The sequence below is a fragment of the Cibotium barometz genome, chromosome 20 (assembly GCF_041138505.1).
Source record: "Cibotium barometz isolate CiBa-2024 chromosome 20, ASM4113850v1, whole genome shotgun sequence".
Lineage (NCBI taxonomy): Eukaryota > Viridiplantae > Streptophyta > Polypodiopsida > Cyatheales > Cibotiaceae > Cibotium > Cibotium barometz.
This window is the reverse complement of record NC_141065.1, coordinates 51,027,576-51,048,019: the sequence shown is the minus strand read 5'-3', so window position 1 is coordinate 51,048,019 and position 20,444 is coordinate 51,027,576. Positions and strand designations below refer to the sequence as shown.

General features: G+C 39.3%; 1 protein-coding gene across 1 annotated transcript; it reads left to right on the top strand.

Annotated features, from left to right (window-relative positions):
* Window positions 1-1,034: 1,034 nt before the first annotated feature.
* Window positions 1,035-15,275, top strand: LOC147627994 (uncharacterized). The gene is made up of 14 exons (XM_086814292.1): window positions 1,035-1,430; window positions 1,523-1,673; window positions 3,268-3,344; window positions 3,493-3,541; window positions 3,632-3,680; window positions 3,844-3,913; window positions 4,496-4,773; window positions 4,925-4,988; window positions 11,748-12,039; window positions 12,668-12,744; window positions 12,860-12,920; window positions 13,203-13,275; window positions 13,354-13,423; window positions 13,517-15,275. Exons 2-14 carry the CDS (start codon window positions 1,523-1,525, stop codon window positions 14,090-14,092), a joined length of 1,887 nt encoding a protein of 628 aa, XP_086670418.1. The 5' UTR covers window positions 1,035-1,430; the 3' UTR covers window positions 14,093-15,275.
* The last annotated feature ends 5,169 nt before the right edge of the window (window positions 15,276-20,444 follow it).

Sequence of the window (20,444 nt, the reverse complement as noted above, 5' to 3'; positions counted from 1 at the left end):
GGGAAACAAACTGCATCATATATTCCAGGAACCAAAATAGTTTCCAATAAATAAGTCAGACTTGCGTCAACCAAGTGCCATGATGTAGCCTTTGTAGAGATAGAGGGGAATCTATTGGTGGGTAGCAATCATTATTATATATTCCAAATTTACTAGCCAGGGCTTCGTTCTTAAGGATTTTCCCTTTGGACTTTGTGCATATGCATAACTTCGAGACAACTTCTTTTGATTATGTGAAACTAAAAAGTGGGTTATCTTAGCTTTGGTTGTAATGCTCTTGATCAAAAATTTTAATTAACTTGTGCACACACTTTTAAATAACCCAAGGGGGAAATTTCAGAGGTAATGGCCAAGTAGAAGGTGTCACCTTTTCATGAGCAATGCACACGCACAAGCTAGAGGTATTGATTGTGCCCATCTCTAATGTAAAAGGTGGATGAAATGTGATATTTAAGCCCAAGTGGAAGTTTTTAAGGAGTCAAGTGCACCCTATTATACCCTGTTATTATCGACAAGGACATGTAAATACCCTCTTATTATTGACAAGGACATGTGGACCAGGGAGCAAAAAGGACACTTTCACACACACACACAGTGTGAGAAAGACCAACTTGGGTGCTAAAAAAATAGTCATGAAGCAGAGGGAAATTATTTCAAAGCTTTTCATTGGGGCCATGGGGCCAGTGCACCCTATTATACCCTGTTACAACAACATGTAAATACCCTCTTATTATCGACAAGGACATGTGGACCAGGGAGCAGAAAGGACACTTTCTCACGCACACAGTGTGAGAAAGACCAACTTGGGTGCTAAAAAATTAGTCACGAGCAGAGGGAAATTATTTCAAAGCTTTTCATTGGGGCCATGGGGCCATGATGTGAAACCACCCAAAGCGCTATGAAGGGATGTCCTAAGCGTAAAGAAAGAAAAACGGCAGCATGAGGTCCGGCATAGATCCGGTTAGGCCACCGCCTATTGCCGGTAATCTCTGTCTCCCCCTCCCTCTCCCTCTCTCCCTCTCTCTCACGCACATACACAAAACTAATACAAAACCTTACAAACCCTAAGCTCAAATGGACGAAGTTTTTAACAATTCATCTTATCTTAATCTCCTTTAATGCTATGCTTTTTCTGCTGAATTGGGCTTCTTTTTATTTTCAATCTATAGCTTGCTTTTTCCATGCATTCTCGCTTCAAATTGCAGTTTCTCGCCCAAACCTATTACCTGGAGCCCAAGAGAGTGAGATAGCTTTGCTCATATTGCACCATGCTGATCCCTTTGCTTAGCTTTTTCCGCCCACCTTCGTAAATAACACCACTGTTTGCCTCACTTCCTTCTCTCCAATTAGACAGGCAAAAGGTTCATTTCACTGCAGGTCGATCGGCGAACCGTTTGATAATATACAGATCAGACAACGCTTCTTATGCGGTAAATACAGATTCTTTCTTCCAGGCACTGACTGGACGCATTAATCTGCGCTATAATGCAACTGATTAAGTTGATGATGTTGGTAATCGCAGATGGATTTCGAGCTGGAAATGTGTGGGGCAGATCATGAAGAAGGCCCCTCATCTATGGCACGTCCCATGTCAGCCAAGCAGAGGCTGCGTTGGACTCCACAACTCCATGAGCAGTTTGTCAGTGCGGTCGCACAGCTTGGCGGTGCTGACAGTAAGCCACTATTTCCTTCTTCTTCACATTTTCTTTAATAAACCAATCACCCCCTACTTAAGAGGCTCTAATGCACCAAACCCTCTATGAACACCCCCTTACTTAAGAGGCCCTTCCCATACCCTTAATGCACAAATCCCTCTATGAGCACAACAAGCTCTCTTGAAGAAGTCTCTCTCTCTCTCTCTCTCTCTTCTCTCTCTCCTCTCTCTCTCTCTCTCTCTCTCTCTCTCTCTCTCTCTTAATGAACACTTATGCTCAACAATCAATTGCAAGTTATCAATTATGAGCACCTTCTCTTTCTCCATTACTGAGTGAACACTTATGCACAACAATACATATGCAAGGTATGCGGGACCCTCATGTAATAAAAATCGTCCAACTAAAAAAAAAACAATACATATGCAAGGTATCAATTCCGAGCACCTTCACTACAGAGCAGAAGTGCAATTAGAAGGTTACATGTTCCCAGGGTCGAGTTTTCAGTTGCATTTTAGTATGTTGTGAGGGGTTGCAACCGAAAAGAAGGTGGAGCTTAGATAACACAAGAGGGGAATATTTGGTTGAGTTGAGCAAATGTCGAGGGGCGGAGTTTGTGAGGTGGCATGCGGGGAATTGTGGACTAAGTTACATGGGAGGGGAAAGGTAGTCCACATGTCTATCTACCATGCATATAGCACACATGCGTTGTCCTAATAAGTACTATATTTGTGTATTCATGGTTTAGCACATTGCCTTAGCCACCTATTAAGTCTTCGCAATGATTGGCTTATCCTACAAAAGATTACGAATTATTGGTGATGGAGTGCATATGTTTAAGTAAGGTCCTGTCAACAAAAAAAAGAATTTTAAGTATAGGTTTATTATGTTTGCATAATTCATATTTTTGGAGATATTTAGTGTAGGTTATAGACATAAAAGGAAAGTCTTTGATCTTTCATATTTCCAACACAATGCCACTCTAAACATTCCTATGCAACCCTTGTTCTTGCTAGTGCCAAAATATAACCAACCTGTTCCTCGCTTTTCTCTTATTCACTTATAAATTCATAGGAGGTTTGATGCTTGAAATCAAGCAATGGCTTGTCGAGAGAGAGAGAGAGAGAGAGAGAGAGAGAGAGAGAGAGAGAGAGAGAGAGAGAGAGAGAGAGAGAGAGAGAGAGAGAGAGAGAGAGATGAGGCATGGGTGTAATGCAAGATTTCTCAAAAAAAGAAATGACGTGAATGTATTTAGACCATTGGTTATTCTTTTGAAAAATAAAGGACGTGCTCTAGAAAATCCTTTGTTTTGGAATCCCCCCTAATGTTGTGATTGGATGGAGAACCATCATTAATTGGGTATAGAGAGTCAAGGTAAACACTTAGGACTTTTATATGTGTCACACTATCATGCTCATTCCAATTCCCATTGGCTTGTTATGAGACTATTGGTTGTATGGATTATCATTTTAATTTACAACTTACAACTTGTGAATGAATCCATGTAGGTTAACTACATGCGACTATTGGTTGTATGGATTGTCATTTTAATTTACAACTTACAACTTGTGAATGAATCCATGTAGGTTAACTACTTTGAGTTTTCTCGTTATAGGAGCCACACCTAAAGGAGTGCTAAAAATGATGGGTGTTCCAGGGTTGACCATTTACCACATCAAGAGTCACTTACAGGTCTTAATTTTACTTATTTCTAATGTTCTAAAAGGCATTGTTTTCTTCCCCATGTTTTAAAAACAATCATAAATTCATTTTAATACCAATAAAAACTTTGAAGTATCATAGTAGCTCACAAGATTTTATCGTGGGTGTCCCCCTAAAGAAATATCGACTTGCCAAGTATATTCCAGACCATGGACCACAACTTAAATGTAAGAATGATAAATGCAAGCTTCTGTGATTTTTTCATGTAATGATATGCACTATACCTTTTGGTTTAAGTGGTATCTTGTTTCGAATAGGTAGTAGGAAGAGTACCTCCAGCATGATGGAGGATGCAAATGGAGCATCGTATGTGCTACTAAAACCTTACTCGAACTCTCTTCTTTTCAAATTTATAGAATAGAGGGCAATTCACTTTGATAAAATGTTATTGAAATCATTTAGTAATGTTTATTTATAGAATAGGGATCAAGATATTATTATAATCAATTAGCAATGTTTATTTATTTAGAGGTATCCATTTAAGTGAAACCCTGCGCGTGCATGTGGAAGTGCAAAAGCGATTGCAAGAGCAACTTGAGGTTTGTACTATTTGATTGTGGTATTATTAATCACTTTCCGATCCCTTTCATGTATTAACAAAAATGGGTGCTAATCAACCACTAAAAAGAAGTTGGGCATTGAGTGTTACATAACAAATCTTGAACATTGATGCACTTGTAGTATATATATATATATATATATATATATATATATATATATATATATATATATATATATATATATATCATGCATAACAAATCTTGAACATGCATGCACTTACATGAGATATAGATAGATAGATAGATAGATATATCTCATGCATAACAAATCTTGAACTTGCATGCGCTTGCAAAATCTATTTTATATATCTCATACATGAACAAGATATTCCATTCACCACTTTTCATGCTAGATCCTTAATTTTGGTACTTTGGCATAATTGAATACCTTATAAATGATATATCGAGTCATATAGCTTTAACTCACATTTAAGGTTCCAACTTATGGCTTATTAAGCACCATAGTTTTTGTTGACTTTAGTCCTAAAGTTATATAAGTGCATAGCTTTTGGTTTTCATTATCTAAATTTGAAATGCTAATCTTAGCTAACCGCATTTTAGGTACAACGTCAATTGCAGTTGCGAATTGAAGCACAAGGTAGATATCTCCAAAACATTATTGAAGAGCAAGAAAAGTTGGGGCATATGGCTATTTGCTCTCAAAGAAAGTCCTCTAAAACCACCAAAGGGTCACTAAAAGAGCCACTAGAGACCAATGGTAAATGTGATCTACTAGCTTCACAAGTTATCATCATGGAAGAGGAATATTCTAACTCTAGGGCATCTTCACCACCACAAAGTTTAGATACAAATGGAGAGGTTACCTTTACTTTCATATAGTGAGATTTTGTTTAGTGATAGAAATTTAAGACATTGAATTTGTTTTTGATAAACTGCTAATAAGATGAAGATTTTGGGAAGCAACCAAAGAAAATATATAATTGATTGTACTACGACACATTTCAAGGTTTCATATGTGATTGACTTTAGTTACAATAAGTGTTTACATATTAAAACTTTCTTCACATCTTACCTTCATATAAATGGCATGAAGGTAACTCAAAAATAGAAAAGTAGTTTTATTAAAAAATTAAGGTAATGAGGTGGACAAAAGAAATAATATAATGATATCCTTCAAGATTCTCAATTATAGTACATTTATTGTCCTAATGATTGTTTAAAAAAGAGACGAGTTTCTCCATTAAGGCCCCCTAAATGAGGAGTAGCCATTGTAGTGAGCACCCGCACACACCTGCTTTTTCCAGATCCTAGTTTAAACATTAGATGGTGGTGAAATGTAACCATATGGTTAGGAGACAACTTATATACACTTGCTTTTTCCAGATCCTAGTTTAAACATTAGATGGTGGTGAAATGTAACCATATGGTTAGGAGACAACTTATATACACTTGGCAATATTTCTGAAGTAGAATGCATGTTTGTGTGGGCTATGTGACCACATTTGTGAGTGTTGTGGACAATGATGCAAGGACACATTGTTCTTGGGTTGTAGGGCCTATTTGAGGGTCCATACAGTCCCAAATGGCTGAGGGAGCTAGCTAGGTCCTTATGAGATATGGTTGGAGAGCCGTTATGACCTGATGCCAGCCCTGGGCACTATACATATAGACGAGTTTGGCAGCCTTTGTTCATCATCGGGTTCATTGTGTTCAAGACGCTTATAAGACATTTCTCATTCAAAGTCTATCTAGATCACTATCAAAGTTCCTATGTGGTGGGTGTTGGGAAAAAAACCATAAATTAATCAAAGTTTATGAGGAGTCATATTATTATTTTTGCAATTTAGTGCTTTGTATTGTGAAGATTATGTTGCTATTGTGTTTTGTAATATTGTTCTTTATGAGATTCAGTGCTGTATATTGTGAAGATTATTCTTCTACTATTGTGTTTTCTTACATGGTATTTAAGATTTGTAATATTGTTCTTTTTGCAATTCAGTGCTTTGTATTGTGAAGATTATTTTTAAACTATTGTATTTTGTAATATTATCCTTTATGAAATTTAGTGCTTTGTATTGTGAAGATTATTCTTTTGCTATTGTGTTTTCTTACATGGTATCTGATTTTAGGCTCTAGGCAAAGCTTGTGTTGGTAGTTTGCCATTTGAAGGAAGATTTAGAGAGATGGCCCAATTCACAAATAACGTAGATGCTCATGTATGCCCTCCATTTTTTGGTGATGGGAAGTTGGATGGACAAATTATACTCTTTGAAGTTTAAGTTCAGATCCATTCTTGATTTATATGAGTTATAAGAAACTGAACCACAATAAGGGTTAATGCAAAGCCGGGCCTTACACTAAATCAAGCTGATCCATTATAGACCATATCACCAGATCTTGCTCTCATTTTGACATGGAGGTAAAGCAATGCAAATATGTTATATGACATCATCACCAATGTCACTGATTCGGTGTGACGACCCTGATTTTTAGCATACCATCACAGCTTCTAAAGCACAATAAGTTCTTGAGATCTAAATTGGAGGGAGGGGGGGCATACAATCAAAGTATGTCTCAATTATAAGAAACCACACTTGGGATCTTATATGCTCTGCAAAAAATGGAAGGTTACTAGCACCAAGTGGGTTGAGAAAGCTAAGGACAAGTATGAACAAGGCAAGGCTTATGGCAAAGGGCTTTGTATAGGTCAAAGAGTTTAGACATTCTCTTCCATAGCTAGATTGACCATTATTCATATAGTACTATAGTCTTGGGTGGTGATACAAGATGCGGGTGTTAAAGTACATCAAAGGTACCATTGGGTGTGGCATCACAAGCGATACCTTGATTGGATTTTGTGGCTAAGATTATGTAGGAGATTATGGTGGCAAAAAATATATTTTTGGTAACAAATTTTTTATTAGGTTTGGAATTACATCTTGGAGCAGTAAGAAGCAGCCTACAGTGCTGAGTACAAGGCAGCATGATTTACTTCATGTGAGGTAGTCTAGTTGAGAAGGATTTTGATACATGGGTGTTACTCAAAAGGAAGTGATAGTGTTGATGTGCGTCTGTAACTTGCAAAAGGACCCGATGGGGGGTTTTCACAAAACACTTGACCATTAATGCAATTAAACACTTGACCATTAATGCAATTAAACACACTTAAATTAGTCAAAGCCTTAACATATGCCACTTCATCCACACAATTGTAAAAGAGATGTGCAAAGCTAACACCATAGAGGCTGAAATGGGTTGTCCCCCCTTAGAGTATTTTATTACCCAAGGATAAAATATCATGTACAAGCTTTGAAGGCCTTACTCTCCCCATGGGAGATGCTAGATTATCCATATACAAATGTCATAACACATCCCAATGCAAGGTAACTATAAAATTGAGCCGATACTACAACACATGCTATAGAAATGTCGAGCCAACAATATAATCCATATACATCCATGTGGGTACTCATTCTTCCCCAAAAACCATGGGTCTCATGCAATAGAGCTAGAACACGGTAGGCGCAACTCTCCAATCAACCAATAAAGCAATAACATGGGTTGGTAAAATAGGTACAGAATCTAAAACAGTAGGTACAACTCTGCATTCAGCCACTGCATTCAGCCAGTACATCAAGTACATGGGTTGGTGTAAAACCCTCAAATCAACTAGTACATCACTTAATGCAGATGGTATAGTACATAAATCAATTGCTACAACCATTAAGAGGCTAAAGCAATAGAGAAACCTTCCGTTAAGAGGAGTGGAAAGTAGAAACTCTCCATTAAGTGTTGTAGACAAGAATGCAAGCCACCATGATAATAGAGGCTAGTTTGTAAGCAAGAGAGCCTCCTCTAAATGAAGATAGAGGTCTCCAATTTATAGATTTAGGGCTACCATGAATTAAAAAATGGAAAGTGAAGGCTATAATGATAAATGAAGAGCTAAGGTGGTAAGTGTGAGGCCACTTGTCTCACTTTGATCCAACTACATCTCTAAAAATATCTCAACTCATAGACATTATGTCAAAGGTGCTTCAACAACTCCCCCATTCTCCTAGCTTATGGATGTAATGACATGAACGTAATTTCCATTCGAGGTTGTCCAAAACAGTAATCCTCCTAGATTTTAGAAGTGATGCTTTGTATTTAAGGATAATCCCCCATTCCAAAAGCTTGTACTTTTTCCAAATGTTTAGACATCCTCGAGTCCAGTAGATCCCTTTCCTACTAGAAATGTCCACGTTGGTGGACATCCTCCCTAGCTTCTTAAAAGTTCTCCGCAACTTTAAAGTTTAAGCCATATATCCAAGATATAATCATGTTCCATCAAGTGGGAGATACGAGACAACCTTAAAAATCCAATATAATTGAAAGAATCCATGTCCCAAATAAATGGGCGAGACTATATGTCTCCATAATTCCAATATCAAAATTATGTCCCAAATAGGGTGAGACAAAACAATCCCATAAGTCCAGATATCATAATCATGTCTCTCTGTCCATACTCCAAGTTGAATCCAAACAGATAAGTGTTGGTGTTGTATCCACCAACTTCTCGTTCCCCAATCCCTAGTGTTATGTCAAATGCATGCTACTCTCCACTGGCTTCCATGCTTATACATGCAAACACTAGGCTGAGAAATAGAAGACCAATTGATCGTGCATGTGGATGTAGAACGCCCACTTGATCTGAGCACAAACATCAAGTCCCCAACATACCAAATTCAAGTCTAACACTTGGTGTAGACACAGTCCCTTGCCAACAAGGTGTCAGTCACCCGTTCCACCTGAATGACATCACGTGAGATGCCATGTCACGTTTTGCCTGAGTGAAATCACACGGGATGCCATGTCACGTTTTGCCTGAGTGAAATCACACGGGATGCCATGTTACCTGTTTTGCCTGAGTGAAATCATGCAAAATGCCATGCCACCCATTTCGCCCAAGTGACATCAAGTGACATCAAACAGGATGCCACATCGCCCGTTCTGCCTGAGTGACATCATGCAAGCTGCCAAGTCATGGGTTTTGCTCAAGTAACATCACATGAGTTGCCACATTACCAGTTTTGCCACACACACACACACACACCCTCTAGCTCTCTTCTCTTGCTCTCAACCACTTAGCAATGCCTCTCTCATTCACATATGCTCTCTTAACCCTCTTGAAAAGTAATCTCTCTCTCTCTCTCACATAGTGAGTCATTGGCAGAGATCAGTCATGAGACTTTAATAGCACCACACAAACATGGCAGTAGACTATGTGCAACATTACACTTGTAGGCTCTAGTATTCCATGCGCAACAGACAAAGGCAAATATAAACAAAGTAGGAGAAATCTCTCTCTCTCTCTCTCTCTCTCTCTCTCTCTCTCTCTCTCTCTCTCTCTCTCTCTCTCTGTGTGTGTGCAATTTATGTGCCCCTCTTCTTGTAGCTACAATATGCTCTAAAGGTAGTGAATGGCAGGGATTTATGTTGAACTTGTCCCTCTATCACTTTGTGGGTCTTCTGCAAGTTGATTCTCCCTGTGTAGCTTTGAAGCAAAACTCTCACTCCCTATGTTGTTGAGGGCTCTCACTAGTCTTGAGCGTTGTATTTCTTTTAGAGGTCGGCGGCCTTGCTTGTGCAATTTTGTAGGGTTTAGCGGCTCCCTCTCTTGCTCTCAGTGCAGTAACAATGCTTGTAATGAGGTTCAAATGAGGAAGGAGTACCCGGGGATATGTAGCTATAGTCGGCGTATGGGTGGTGTTCACATGTGCAGGGTGTGTGCACGGGCAAATGCATGAATGTGCACACAGGGATTGTAGGTATGTGCACATGCATGTGCATGTAGGTGTGGCATGGGGGTGGGTGTATGTGCTTGTAGGTGTGGCATGGGGGTGGGTGTATGTGCTTGTACGTGTGCATGTGTAAGTGAATGTGCACGCGTAGTGCAACATGCACACATGCATGTGAATTATGTGAAGGTGTGGGCACATGTGCAAATGCACGTGTGAAGTGTGGTGCGTGTAACAAGAGATCTTTGTGGTGGTTCTCTCTCTCACAAAAGCCGGGGGAAGAAGGAGAAGCTAATGCAAGAGGAAAACCTACAATCAAACCTATATATCATGCATCCATTAAGCAAGCAAGATTCAATGGTATACAAGCAAGCAAGAAAAGGGAAGAGGAGAAATCACAAGTAAACTATTGTAAGGAAATGATTATGTACTGTTTATTACAAACAATGACTTACACTAGGCCAACCAAACTTAAAAATGGTCTAGATTGTATTACTAGTCTTAAGAAAGTATGCACACTAAGTCCTTAGACTTTCCCTATTTGACGTTTAGTATAGGGTAAGGTCACTTTATATGTTCCAACACCGTTTTACAAAAGATAAGTGCCCATTTGCACGGGTAAGATGGCAAATCGCCTTACAGTAGGTTGGGCAGGTGAAGCCATGTTAACCTACAGAGTGGTTAACAACACACAAGAAGAGAAGAGGAAGAAGAAGAAGGAAGAGACCAAGAGATCTAGAAGAGGGCATTGTCTTCCCGAATCCTAAAGTAATGACATGCCCATATGCACTCACAAGGGTTGCAAGGGAGAGTGGGGGGAACACTCCATTCTATTGCATGAATGGGAAGTTGGAGAATGAGTTACAAACATGAGGATTTGGCTTTATACTTCATAAGGCTTTTCTCACTAGGAGTAAGTGAATGGAGGGTCCCATTGGTAGTTTTAACTCTTTTACATAGGTTTGGCTTGACACCCAAGTTGTGTGTAAACATCCCTTAAACGGTTACAACATGGCAAAGATGCTCTTACAATATAATCGTGAGACATAATGAGGAAGTCTTTGACAGGATTATGTCGAATAATCCTGTCAAAGATGCTCTTACAATATAATTGTGAGACATAATGAGGAACCTTTGACGGAGATCTTCACTGGCCAAGCTCGCCGCCGCGCAGGCGGGGAGTCTCCCTAGTCCATCTCCCCATCCACCTGATCCTAACAAAAGTTTTTTGAGTTTCACACTATAAGGCCCCCCTCCTTGACATAAAACAATAACAAGAAAGTCACAGAGGCCATGCAACACAAACCTAGTTTCGTGGAGATGAATTGTTTGCACCAGACTTAAGAGGTGGCAATCCAACCTAAGCCAATGACTAACTTCAAGTTTCATGCTAGGCAAATACTAGCATAGGAAATACACTTTCATTGCGTTGCACAAGTCATACAACCTTGGTAAACAGTTTTACTTGAGCCATCAGAGCAGCCTTCACACAGGAGCATGTAGGTAGGGACATGTAGGTAGGGAGTAAGGTAGCCGATATCCTTCATCTTTGTACAATTTTGTGCTTCAATTTTTGCATGTGGAAAGATCCCATCTTCACGTGGTACACCCAATGTTGTCATGTGCTGTATCTAGTATAGTCTATACAGGTTGGTGGTGGAATTGGAGGATGCTTGTATTGAGTGGAGTGCCCCGGGGTCATTGGATTGTGCTTCAATTTTTGCATGTGGAAAGATCCCATCTTCACGTGGTACACCCAATGTTGTGATTTCTCACATGGTGTTGTATCTAGTATAGTCTATACAGGTTGGTGGTGGAATTGGAGGATGCTTGTATTGAGTGGAGGATGCTTGTATTGAGTGGAGTGCCCCGGGGTCATTGGATTGTGAACGGGCGTCTCATGGGAATCCCCTCTTATGTACAATGCTCCTTGTGCTGGGACGGTCCCCACTTTGCAGGAAGACAATAAAGCAATGGTTCTTCGTTGATTTCACTGTCAAAATTAGGATTAGGGTTAGGGTTTCGGCAGACACAAACCTAGCCTGAGTGAGAAGGTTAGGTAAGGGTCTTAGCTCTTGAGGGATAGGCGTAGGGTCTCAGCAGACCTGGGTTCAAGGTTTTCTGCGATTGTTGCACAGGTTTTTCTTGCAGAGATGTTTCGACCGCCGTTTGCAAGCGCCAATCTGGCCATGGCGGAAGGCCCAAGTTTAACCCAACAGCACCAGCAGCTATCCCTGTGTGGAACAAAGATCGCCGGTGATATGAGTGTGGTTGCTACAGCAGACCCCAAACCCCGCCTGCGATGGACTCCGGACCTCCATGACCGCTTTGTCGATGCTGTAGCTCAGCTGGGCGGAGCTGACAGTGAGTCAACCTGCATCACAATTCATCTCAATTTAAATGGCTTAAATTAAGGGTCGCCGTGACATTGCCTGATAGCTTTTAATGGGCGACTTGATTTGAAAAACAGTGAAACTCATTGGTTGCCTTGTTATTATGTAGCTCAATTCAATAGCAGCTTAGGGTGCCTTGACATTGTTGGATTGCACAGACAAATTGGTGCATGACATAGCTAAATTACAGAGACTGACAAAGCTTAATCGGATGCGTAGAGATTACTCTATTCATCTCAGTTAGGAATTAGTCTGCGGCATGTAATTCAACATCAAATCTCAGTGGTCCTTTCTATCCAAATCTGTGTAATTTTGTGTTTTCATTTTAGTGCCAGCCTTCATCGCAGCCAAGTCTGCCCTTCACCTGGTTTTTACATGGAAATTTGTCCATTAAGATTGATATATGTTTATGTGGGTGCTGATGATGGGAGTAGGATATGTACTGTAGCACATAGTCTATGCTATGCAGGATGGAGTGGATGATCTGTAGCTTTGCGAAGAGAATCTGATGGAGTTAAGATTGTACTTTGCTTTTTGTTTAGTTTGGGAAATAACCTGAATTTTCCATTGGTATATGTCATGGTTTGTGTTTGATGCAGAGGCAACTCCCAAGTCTGTCATGATGGTGATGAATGTAAAAGGGCTCACATTGTATCATCTAAAAAGTCACCTCCAGGTATTTGGGACCATGCCTCTCCGTACATTAAATGATAGAAAGCAAAACCTTTTATCATTCAGTGTGCCTCAACAATCTGAAAGTTTCCAAGGCACAACTTGGTGTGCTCATGCAGAAGTACAGGCTAGGCAAGCAACCACCCCAGCGGGATGCAAACACTGAATCTACCAAAGAAGGTATGGTTTATGCTCCTAGTATTTAGGCTGAGTTCATATGTTTCTGCGAGAAAATGATGAGGAGGTTGACCATCTAGTTCACTCTTAACAAAAGTAAAAAGCTGCCTAGTGAGGCAGCCTTCTGAGGCCGGAATCCTTTTGATTTTTGATGTGTCCGCCTGGTGGGGCCCTTCAATTCACTTACTTTCTGCTTGCTTTTGTAGGGAGTGTAGTAGCATAAATATCCTCTGTTCACTATAGCTTGTGCTATTACTGTCTGATTTGGCTATGGTTTGAATTCAGCTGGACCTTTGGATGCATCACAGGGTAGGAAAACTTCTCTTGGTGCTAATAACGCTGTCCAGAGTCAGAAAGAGTAAGCTTGCTCTCCTGGTTTGAGTGTGTTAAATTCAACACATGATTGATCTCCTTAGTAGCAGTTGATTTTTTGCAGATCCGTGCAGATAGCTGATGCCCTGAAAGCACAGATGGAGGTACAGAAGCAGCTTCATGAACAGCTAGAGGTAATTGTACAGACTGCGAGGTCTTGAAAGGTCACTTTTATGAGGAGGCGTTCTGATTCCAACTATAAGTGTTTTGCTTCTTGCATTCTGTAGGTCCAGAGGCGGCTGCAAATGCGAATTGATGCCCAAAGCAGATATTTGCAGTCAATTTTGGAGAAAGCGCAACATGCTTTTGCTTGTCAAGCAACAGCCCCTGTAGGATTGGAAATGGCTAGGGCAGAGCTTGCTGATTTGGCATCAAATGTTGCAAATGAGTGTTTGATATCCCCTCTACCTGGAATGCATCTGCCAGGTTTTCCCCAGCTTGAGATGAGGCGACGGAGCAACGAAGGCAATACGTTGCTCAGAAGAACGCAGATGGATCCGGCAACACAATGTGTAAGCACAAGCATTGCTTTTACACCAAATTCTACAAGAGGAGGGAATGATAGTGAAAAGCCCATGGCAAGCCAAAGGTCGAAGTTGCAACATCGTGATAGTAATACAAGGTTTTGGCAGACTGATGGGAAGCTTTATGAGAGTCATGCAGATGAGTCTCAAGGCAGTAATGCAAGAACGGAAGAGAGGCAGGGAACTATTAGCATCAGTTCTAAAAGCGACCTGAGCTGGGAGAATTTCTCAGAGAGTGTTGCCTATGGTAGAACACCTGTACATACTCTTGGACGGTGATGGTGTAAGTGGGAACGGATGTGCATGTGGTCTACTACACCCAGAAGGACTGAATTCGTCTGGGTAAAATATGGCATGCTACTAGGTAAGTGATTTCTTCCCATCTTTAGGGGTTCTGGAGCATGATGAAGTTACAACGTACATGTGCAGTCATGGGGTTCTGGTTAAGTGTGTATGCGTACGACATACTGTGATTATTGTATAGGCTAATCTTCAGTTTGATCTACTCAAAGGTTTGAGCATTGGGGAAGCAAATAGGAACGCGAAATCATGTGTAAGGACTCAATTGTGCTTTTTATCATTTTTTTGGTGCTCCAGCAACTGTTCAGAGTCCTTTGCCATGCATTGAGGTCAACCGCTCTCTTGCCATGGTTCGAAGCCGTGTGGGCCAATTCTGAATAAGGATGTGGCACGTGGCAGCATTGTGTTTGAAATGCTTTAGACTTGGATCAGATAACACAGTTGTTTTTATCATTGAGCTGCTGGAAGAACACTTTGTGGTTACTAGAGATGTTGACAAGATGACATGGGCATATAGTGCCATTAGCCAGTTTCTACAAATGTAGAAAGGCAGTCCCTAGCAGTGTAAGTGGAGTTGGTAAGGAATTGGAGTCCTAAGCGTGAGGATGCAGGTTCAATTCCTGCTCGCTGCAGCGGCTGGATGTGTTTGAAATCTAACTAAAGAAAAATGCAGAAAGGCAGCAAAAAGTGGGAAAAAGTTGGTTTCATTGGTAAGAGTATGAAGGAAAGTAGAGAGCTAGATTACATTCCCTTAGTTGGCTTTTTCACACTGATCTTTCCTTGCCACGCCCTCGTTTGCACTATTTCATGTGGAGTGTCTTGGTCATGCATTATTATTGTAGCTTTTAGTTATCCCTGCCCATGATCACTGAATAAAATTAGGAAATCATATCAACAACCATGCAGGCTTATCTTAAGGTGAAATTTTCATTTGGATACACTCACAGCACATCATTTGGACACACTCAGAGTCCATTATGATGAGCACAATGAGAATGGGGTTACAGCTAGGTATCAATTTCACATGTGAAACTTGTGTATGAAACATAAAACCAATCTTGTACTCCCGTATTTGGGTTTTGCTGGAGGACCAGATGTGAATTTGATGCCTGTGTATTGTACATTTTGAACAGGATCTAATCAAGTTGGGTGTAGTTCAATTCCATGGTAGGCACCCATTTTTTCTAAAAATTCACAAGATTTAGTCTTTTTTTTTGAAAATTGAAACGGGGAAACCTTTTAAAGATTTTCCCAACTTGATGTAACTTGGTACAAAAGCTACAAGGTCATATGGATGGCATTCATCAAATGGTCTACACAACTTAGCGTCATCTTCATGAAAGAAAAGTGATAGTCTCTTTACTTGATCTTTACCTTTATTTAGATTAATTACTCTTGTCAAAACCAACCAAAAAACAACCGAAAACGGTATTATATGCGTTATGAAGTATGTATGTCGTCAATGATCTCTAGTTATTGGGTATCATATTGCAAAAAATCATGAATTAGTATGGCTCCCCCCCCCCCCCCCCCATAGCAAGAAAATGCTTGAAGATTGTTTAGTAGCACTAGAGAGACCAAATTGACTCGAGATCAAGAACTTCTTAAGTGGGGTAAGTTATTTGACCTCATTACTTAAGGAGAAAACCTTATATTGAGTCTTTAGTCCTCTAGATCCACATACACAAAGCTATGGATAATTGAAGAGCTTACACCAACACAATTTAAGCGAAAGGAACAAAAATCAGAGAAGGTGAAAGCAACAGTAAAGGCAAGATGATGAATGGTCTTTTGCAAAGGGATGGCCACAATAAAGGCAAGATAATGAATGGTCTTATTTGCAAAGGAATGGCTCTTATTCAAAATCTCAACACCTAAGAAGTAACCAAATCCTACTCTCTTCAATGGATGTACTTGTGGATGAGTATGTAGCTACTATAGGCATTTTTATTGTATGTTTTTAATGTATGTGGGAAGATTTCATGTGGTTCATCCAAGGGTTGTAGTTTTTTCCAAAGGTAATATTTAGCCTCTGTGTAGTTCAATTACATCTCTCTCTCTCTCTCTCTCTCTCTCTCTCACACACACACACACACACACACACGTACGTACGCATGCATGCACAGAGTTCTTTTTGACGTCGAGGAACTCTCGATTTTTTTTTTTGGGCAATTGCTATTAAAGGCCTTAATACCAACGACATATGGTTGGGCTCTATCATAATCAATAGCATTGTCATACTGCTTTGGTCGCATGCGATGGGCCACTTTGCATATGATCTCTTTGTAGATTCCTCATCAAAGATGACGGCGATGATGGCTGGCTTTCTTTGCTCGGCTCGGACTATAAAAGAGGCTTCATCTTGGTGAGTTAGACTCACTTAGCTTGTAGTGTGAATCACGGGTGTCATTTAGCATCTCTCGTTCTAGCTTCTGTCGGAAGCTCATCCTCTTAGATATTTGTCATTTAGCTATGGCTTGTTTACACTCTTTACGCTATACAATAGTAGGTTTTCTATGAGATATTGAGTTTCTGAATCCTCGCGAATGGATTTTTATAGGTTAACACTTTAATTTGGCAGGCACAACTTGCTTTGATAAAGTGTCACTTCTCTGATGGATTTATTATTATATTCCCTGAATCTTTTTGATAGTTTACATGCATGTAAGTTGTGAGAGTTTAGGGCATAGATACTTTGTTGCTTGCATGATCTAGATAAGACTATGGGTGTCTTCTTATATATCTGAACAAGGCGGATATTTTCCCTTGCATTACATATGCATGTCTGAATAGGGTTCTTAACATTGGTGATTTCCAAAAACGGTTGCTCTGTAATTTAGGGCATATACATCTTGCTATTGCATGCCTTGACTATGGTCTTGTTTCTTTGAATGTTACAACTGAGTGCTATTAGTGTGGTTTTGATTAGGAGTTTTATGGGATAATAAATCTTTGAATCCCAGTTTAATGGGGCTTTTTTAATGGAGACTAATGTCTGGTAGAAACATTTGTTGTTTGCATCTTGCACGTAAACTTTGAAGATATTAATTTGATGAAAGGCTAAGCTCTCACTTCTCTGATGGACCCTTGGATAATGATTCTTGAATCCTTGGTGACGGACTACCAGCATGATGGCTTTGAGAATTCAGAGCATTTGGATCTTGCTGCTCACGTATAAACTTTGGCTGTATATTCTTACATCTTTGAACATGGCGATTGATTGTCCTATTAGTGCATAAACATAGGGTTCTTACATCAGTTATTATTGATATTTCTTGGTGGCCTTAAGGGGGCATACACATCTTGCTACTACTATTGACTTGGTGATGGTCTTGGTTCTCTGATTTTGGCAGCGGCGACTCTGGTTATGGTTGGGTGTCCATGGGATGATGATTGTAACGATTTATTTGGGGGTTAATGCTTTGACATATGCATCTGTTGTTGGTGACCCGATTGAAAACTTTGAAAAAAACTTTTGATTTGTTGCTCTGAACATGGCCACTGTTAAACATTATTGCATATTAGACAACGGATTGTTAACTTATGTAATAGCCATTTTTATGACCTAATGCAAATCTGGCAACATATATTTAATATATGCTATTGTTAAATATCCGTAATAGCTAAATTGATTTATGACCAGCACTTGGATAATTATCTATGATTAGTGAACCCATTCATGAGGGGTCTTGCTCATCGTCGGTGGGCATCTATGGCAGAACCAAAGGTACTATGACCTTTACCAAAGTCAATGCTGCAGAGTATTACTTAGAAACCATATGGAATATTTATAGAACCTATCTAAAGTGTGCATGCAAAGTTTTGGATTCTAATGCCCCTTGTGACTCCAGTATGGTTTGACTCCAATATCGTATGGTTTAACCATGTCCTATGGTTTGTCTTGAATCACTTGGAGGATTTATTTTCAGATAATCCTGTGGTCTTCCATCTTTCTCTTCTATGTTCTTGGCTTGGTGGACAAGCCCGGAACTTGGTCTTGGCACAAATTGCCTTCTTACAGTTTAGACAAATTATGCTGGATGTGCTCATTGAACTCAAAGGTACAGAGCTAGGGACCATACTTACTAGCTATGGATGATTTAAAGGCATTAAGCTTATAAACTCTCTGTTGAACCCTTGCAATGATTTTGAATTTTCTTCCTCACCATCGAGAAAGAGACCTAATATAGCTCTTGGCACTCCCAATACTTTTACTTCATTTCCCTCCCCCTCCTTTGGTTATAGATATGCTAGAAGTAAATTTAAATCCTTTACTTCAAAAGCATGTGGGAGGGGTCTCCCCATCCATAATTTACATGACTTGTAATTTTTGATTTCATGTTAACAGATTTCAAAGAGTCCCACATTGGGAGACGGATTCTATGTACCAATGATGAAGTACAAAAAGATAATTTCTTTCACTGCCTATTTATTAATAAACTTCTGGAACATGCTTCACCTAAAGAGGTATTTGATTTGGTCTTAGGAAATTATGATGTTTTATAAAATGTCAAGATCACTTGGAAATACACTACATGTTTAAAGAAACTATTCTGCAAGCATGATTTTTTACGAGAAGATAAGACTCCTTGTTTTTGTTCTAAATTTAAACTTTTACTAAAGAGTTTACTGATCTAGGTTCTCATGTCTGCACAGTGGATCTGAATATAATTTCAGATTTGACTAATTAGAAATTTACTTGCAAAGGGGATAAATCACATCCTGACAGAACCTCTAAATCCACATTTGGCAATGAGTGCTATATTAGATTGTCTGGCAAACATTGCCAATGAACTCCAACTGGGGTCTTTGCAAACTAATGCGATTGCTACAACAGTCCTTCACATATTTATGAAAAAAATCAAAGGGGTTTCCAAGAAATGCCTTTTAAACATGAACTCCAACTGGGGTCTTTGCAAACTAATGCGATTGCTACAGCAGTCCTTCACATATTTATGAAAAAAATCAAAGGGGTTTCCAAGAAATGCCTTTTAAACATGAACTCTTGGATGAACCCTTATTTTATGCATTCTTCATCACACCTACTAGAAAAATTCATGATTATAGGACTTGATAAAGCACCTAATAATGTGTCCATTATTTGTAAATATCTTGCTTGTGAGGTAGGGTCGAAACGGTTATCAGGAGAAGAATTTTATAGACTTTCAGACAATCCTTTTGAGATTGCCAAATGATATACATGAAGAACTTAAGAGAATGAACATTGAATTTCTCAACACCAGACTACCGGTGCTTGTCCCGACTTTTAAAGTCCATAAGAATAAATTTAGATGGAATTGTAATGCTACTAACTGTATCTTTCCAGCGATTACGTCAATCGTCACACTAATGTTCTCTTTATGACTTATATGCGATTTGTGTGTGGGATTAAGCAGCGGGAACTTAAAACTTTTTTAGGTATCCGTTCTTCTAACCCTTTTTGGATCACAAAAGGAACTCAACCGAGGTAATTCTAAACCTTCTAGAATCTATTTTTCATATATTCACTGTAGACATCACCCAATGCTATGAAAATATCCCACTGATTGGGGAAGCCGGCCTTATGAACATACTTTACAAGGTATGTAATATGGTTTTTGAAAAAAGGAAGTTTGATGGATTCTCTAAAGTTTCTCTAAGTCATGGTAATGCACGATGGGTTAAAAAACCATCAGCTGGAGTTTCAATGACAATAGATGCTTGAGAAATTCAGCATTTACTTTTTTGGCTTTTTAATCACAATTTCGTTCAACTTGGCTCTCAAGTGTTTAAACAATTGAAGGGTATTCCCATGGGTTTTTCCTGCTCCCTGGTTATATGCAATATCTATTTTGCTTATTTTGAATATTATTTCTTTACTTCTCACATGGATATAGCACACATAAAACTATGTTAGGAAGCATCAAACACTCCTGTTGATATATGGATGATATCCTTAATCTTAATTGTCCTTAGTTTGCTTCACTCCTCAAAAAAATCTACCCAACTGACCTTATTTCAATCGAACCTACTTGATTAATGGGTTAAACATTGAGCAAACCTTCTTTGTCACCAAAACTATCTTTCTAAATATTGAATTTTCACTTATAAGCCCTTTCACTGGTGTATTTGTGACATGTTACACTTGGAAACGGGATAAGCTACCTATTATACCTTTGAAATCCGTAAAGAGGAAAAGTAATCGTCCCTTTACTCAAGCCTTAAACACCATTCTCAGGCCTTTTCACTTGGTAATATACTCTTTGGCTAACCCTTTTGTTGTCGCTTTTGAGGAAGTCTCTAAATTGATAAATAAGTTTTGTAATAATGGCTTCAGAAAAGTTGATGTTCT

Coding starts and splice junctions, on each gene's coding strand:
- LOC147627994 (XM_086814292.1), top strand. CDS start 1,523: ATGGATTTCGAGCTGGAAATGTGTGGGGCAGATCATGAAGAAGGCCCC. Junction 12,040..12,667: donor TCAGCTGGGCGGAGCTGACA/GTGAGTCAACCT, acceptor TGTTTGATGCAG/AGGCAACTCCCAAGTCTGTC. Junction 12,921..13,202: donor CACTGAATCTACCAAAGAAG/GTATGGTTTATG, acceptor GTTTGAATTCAG/CTGGACCTTTGGATGCATCA.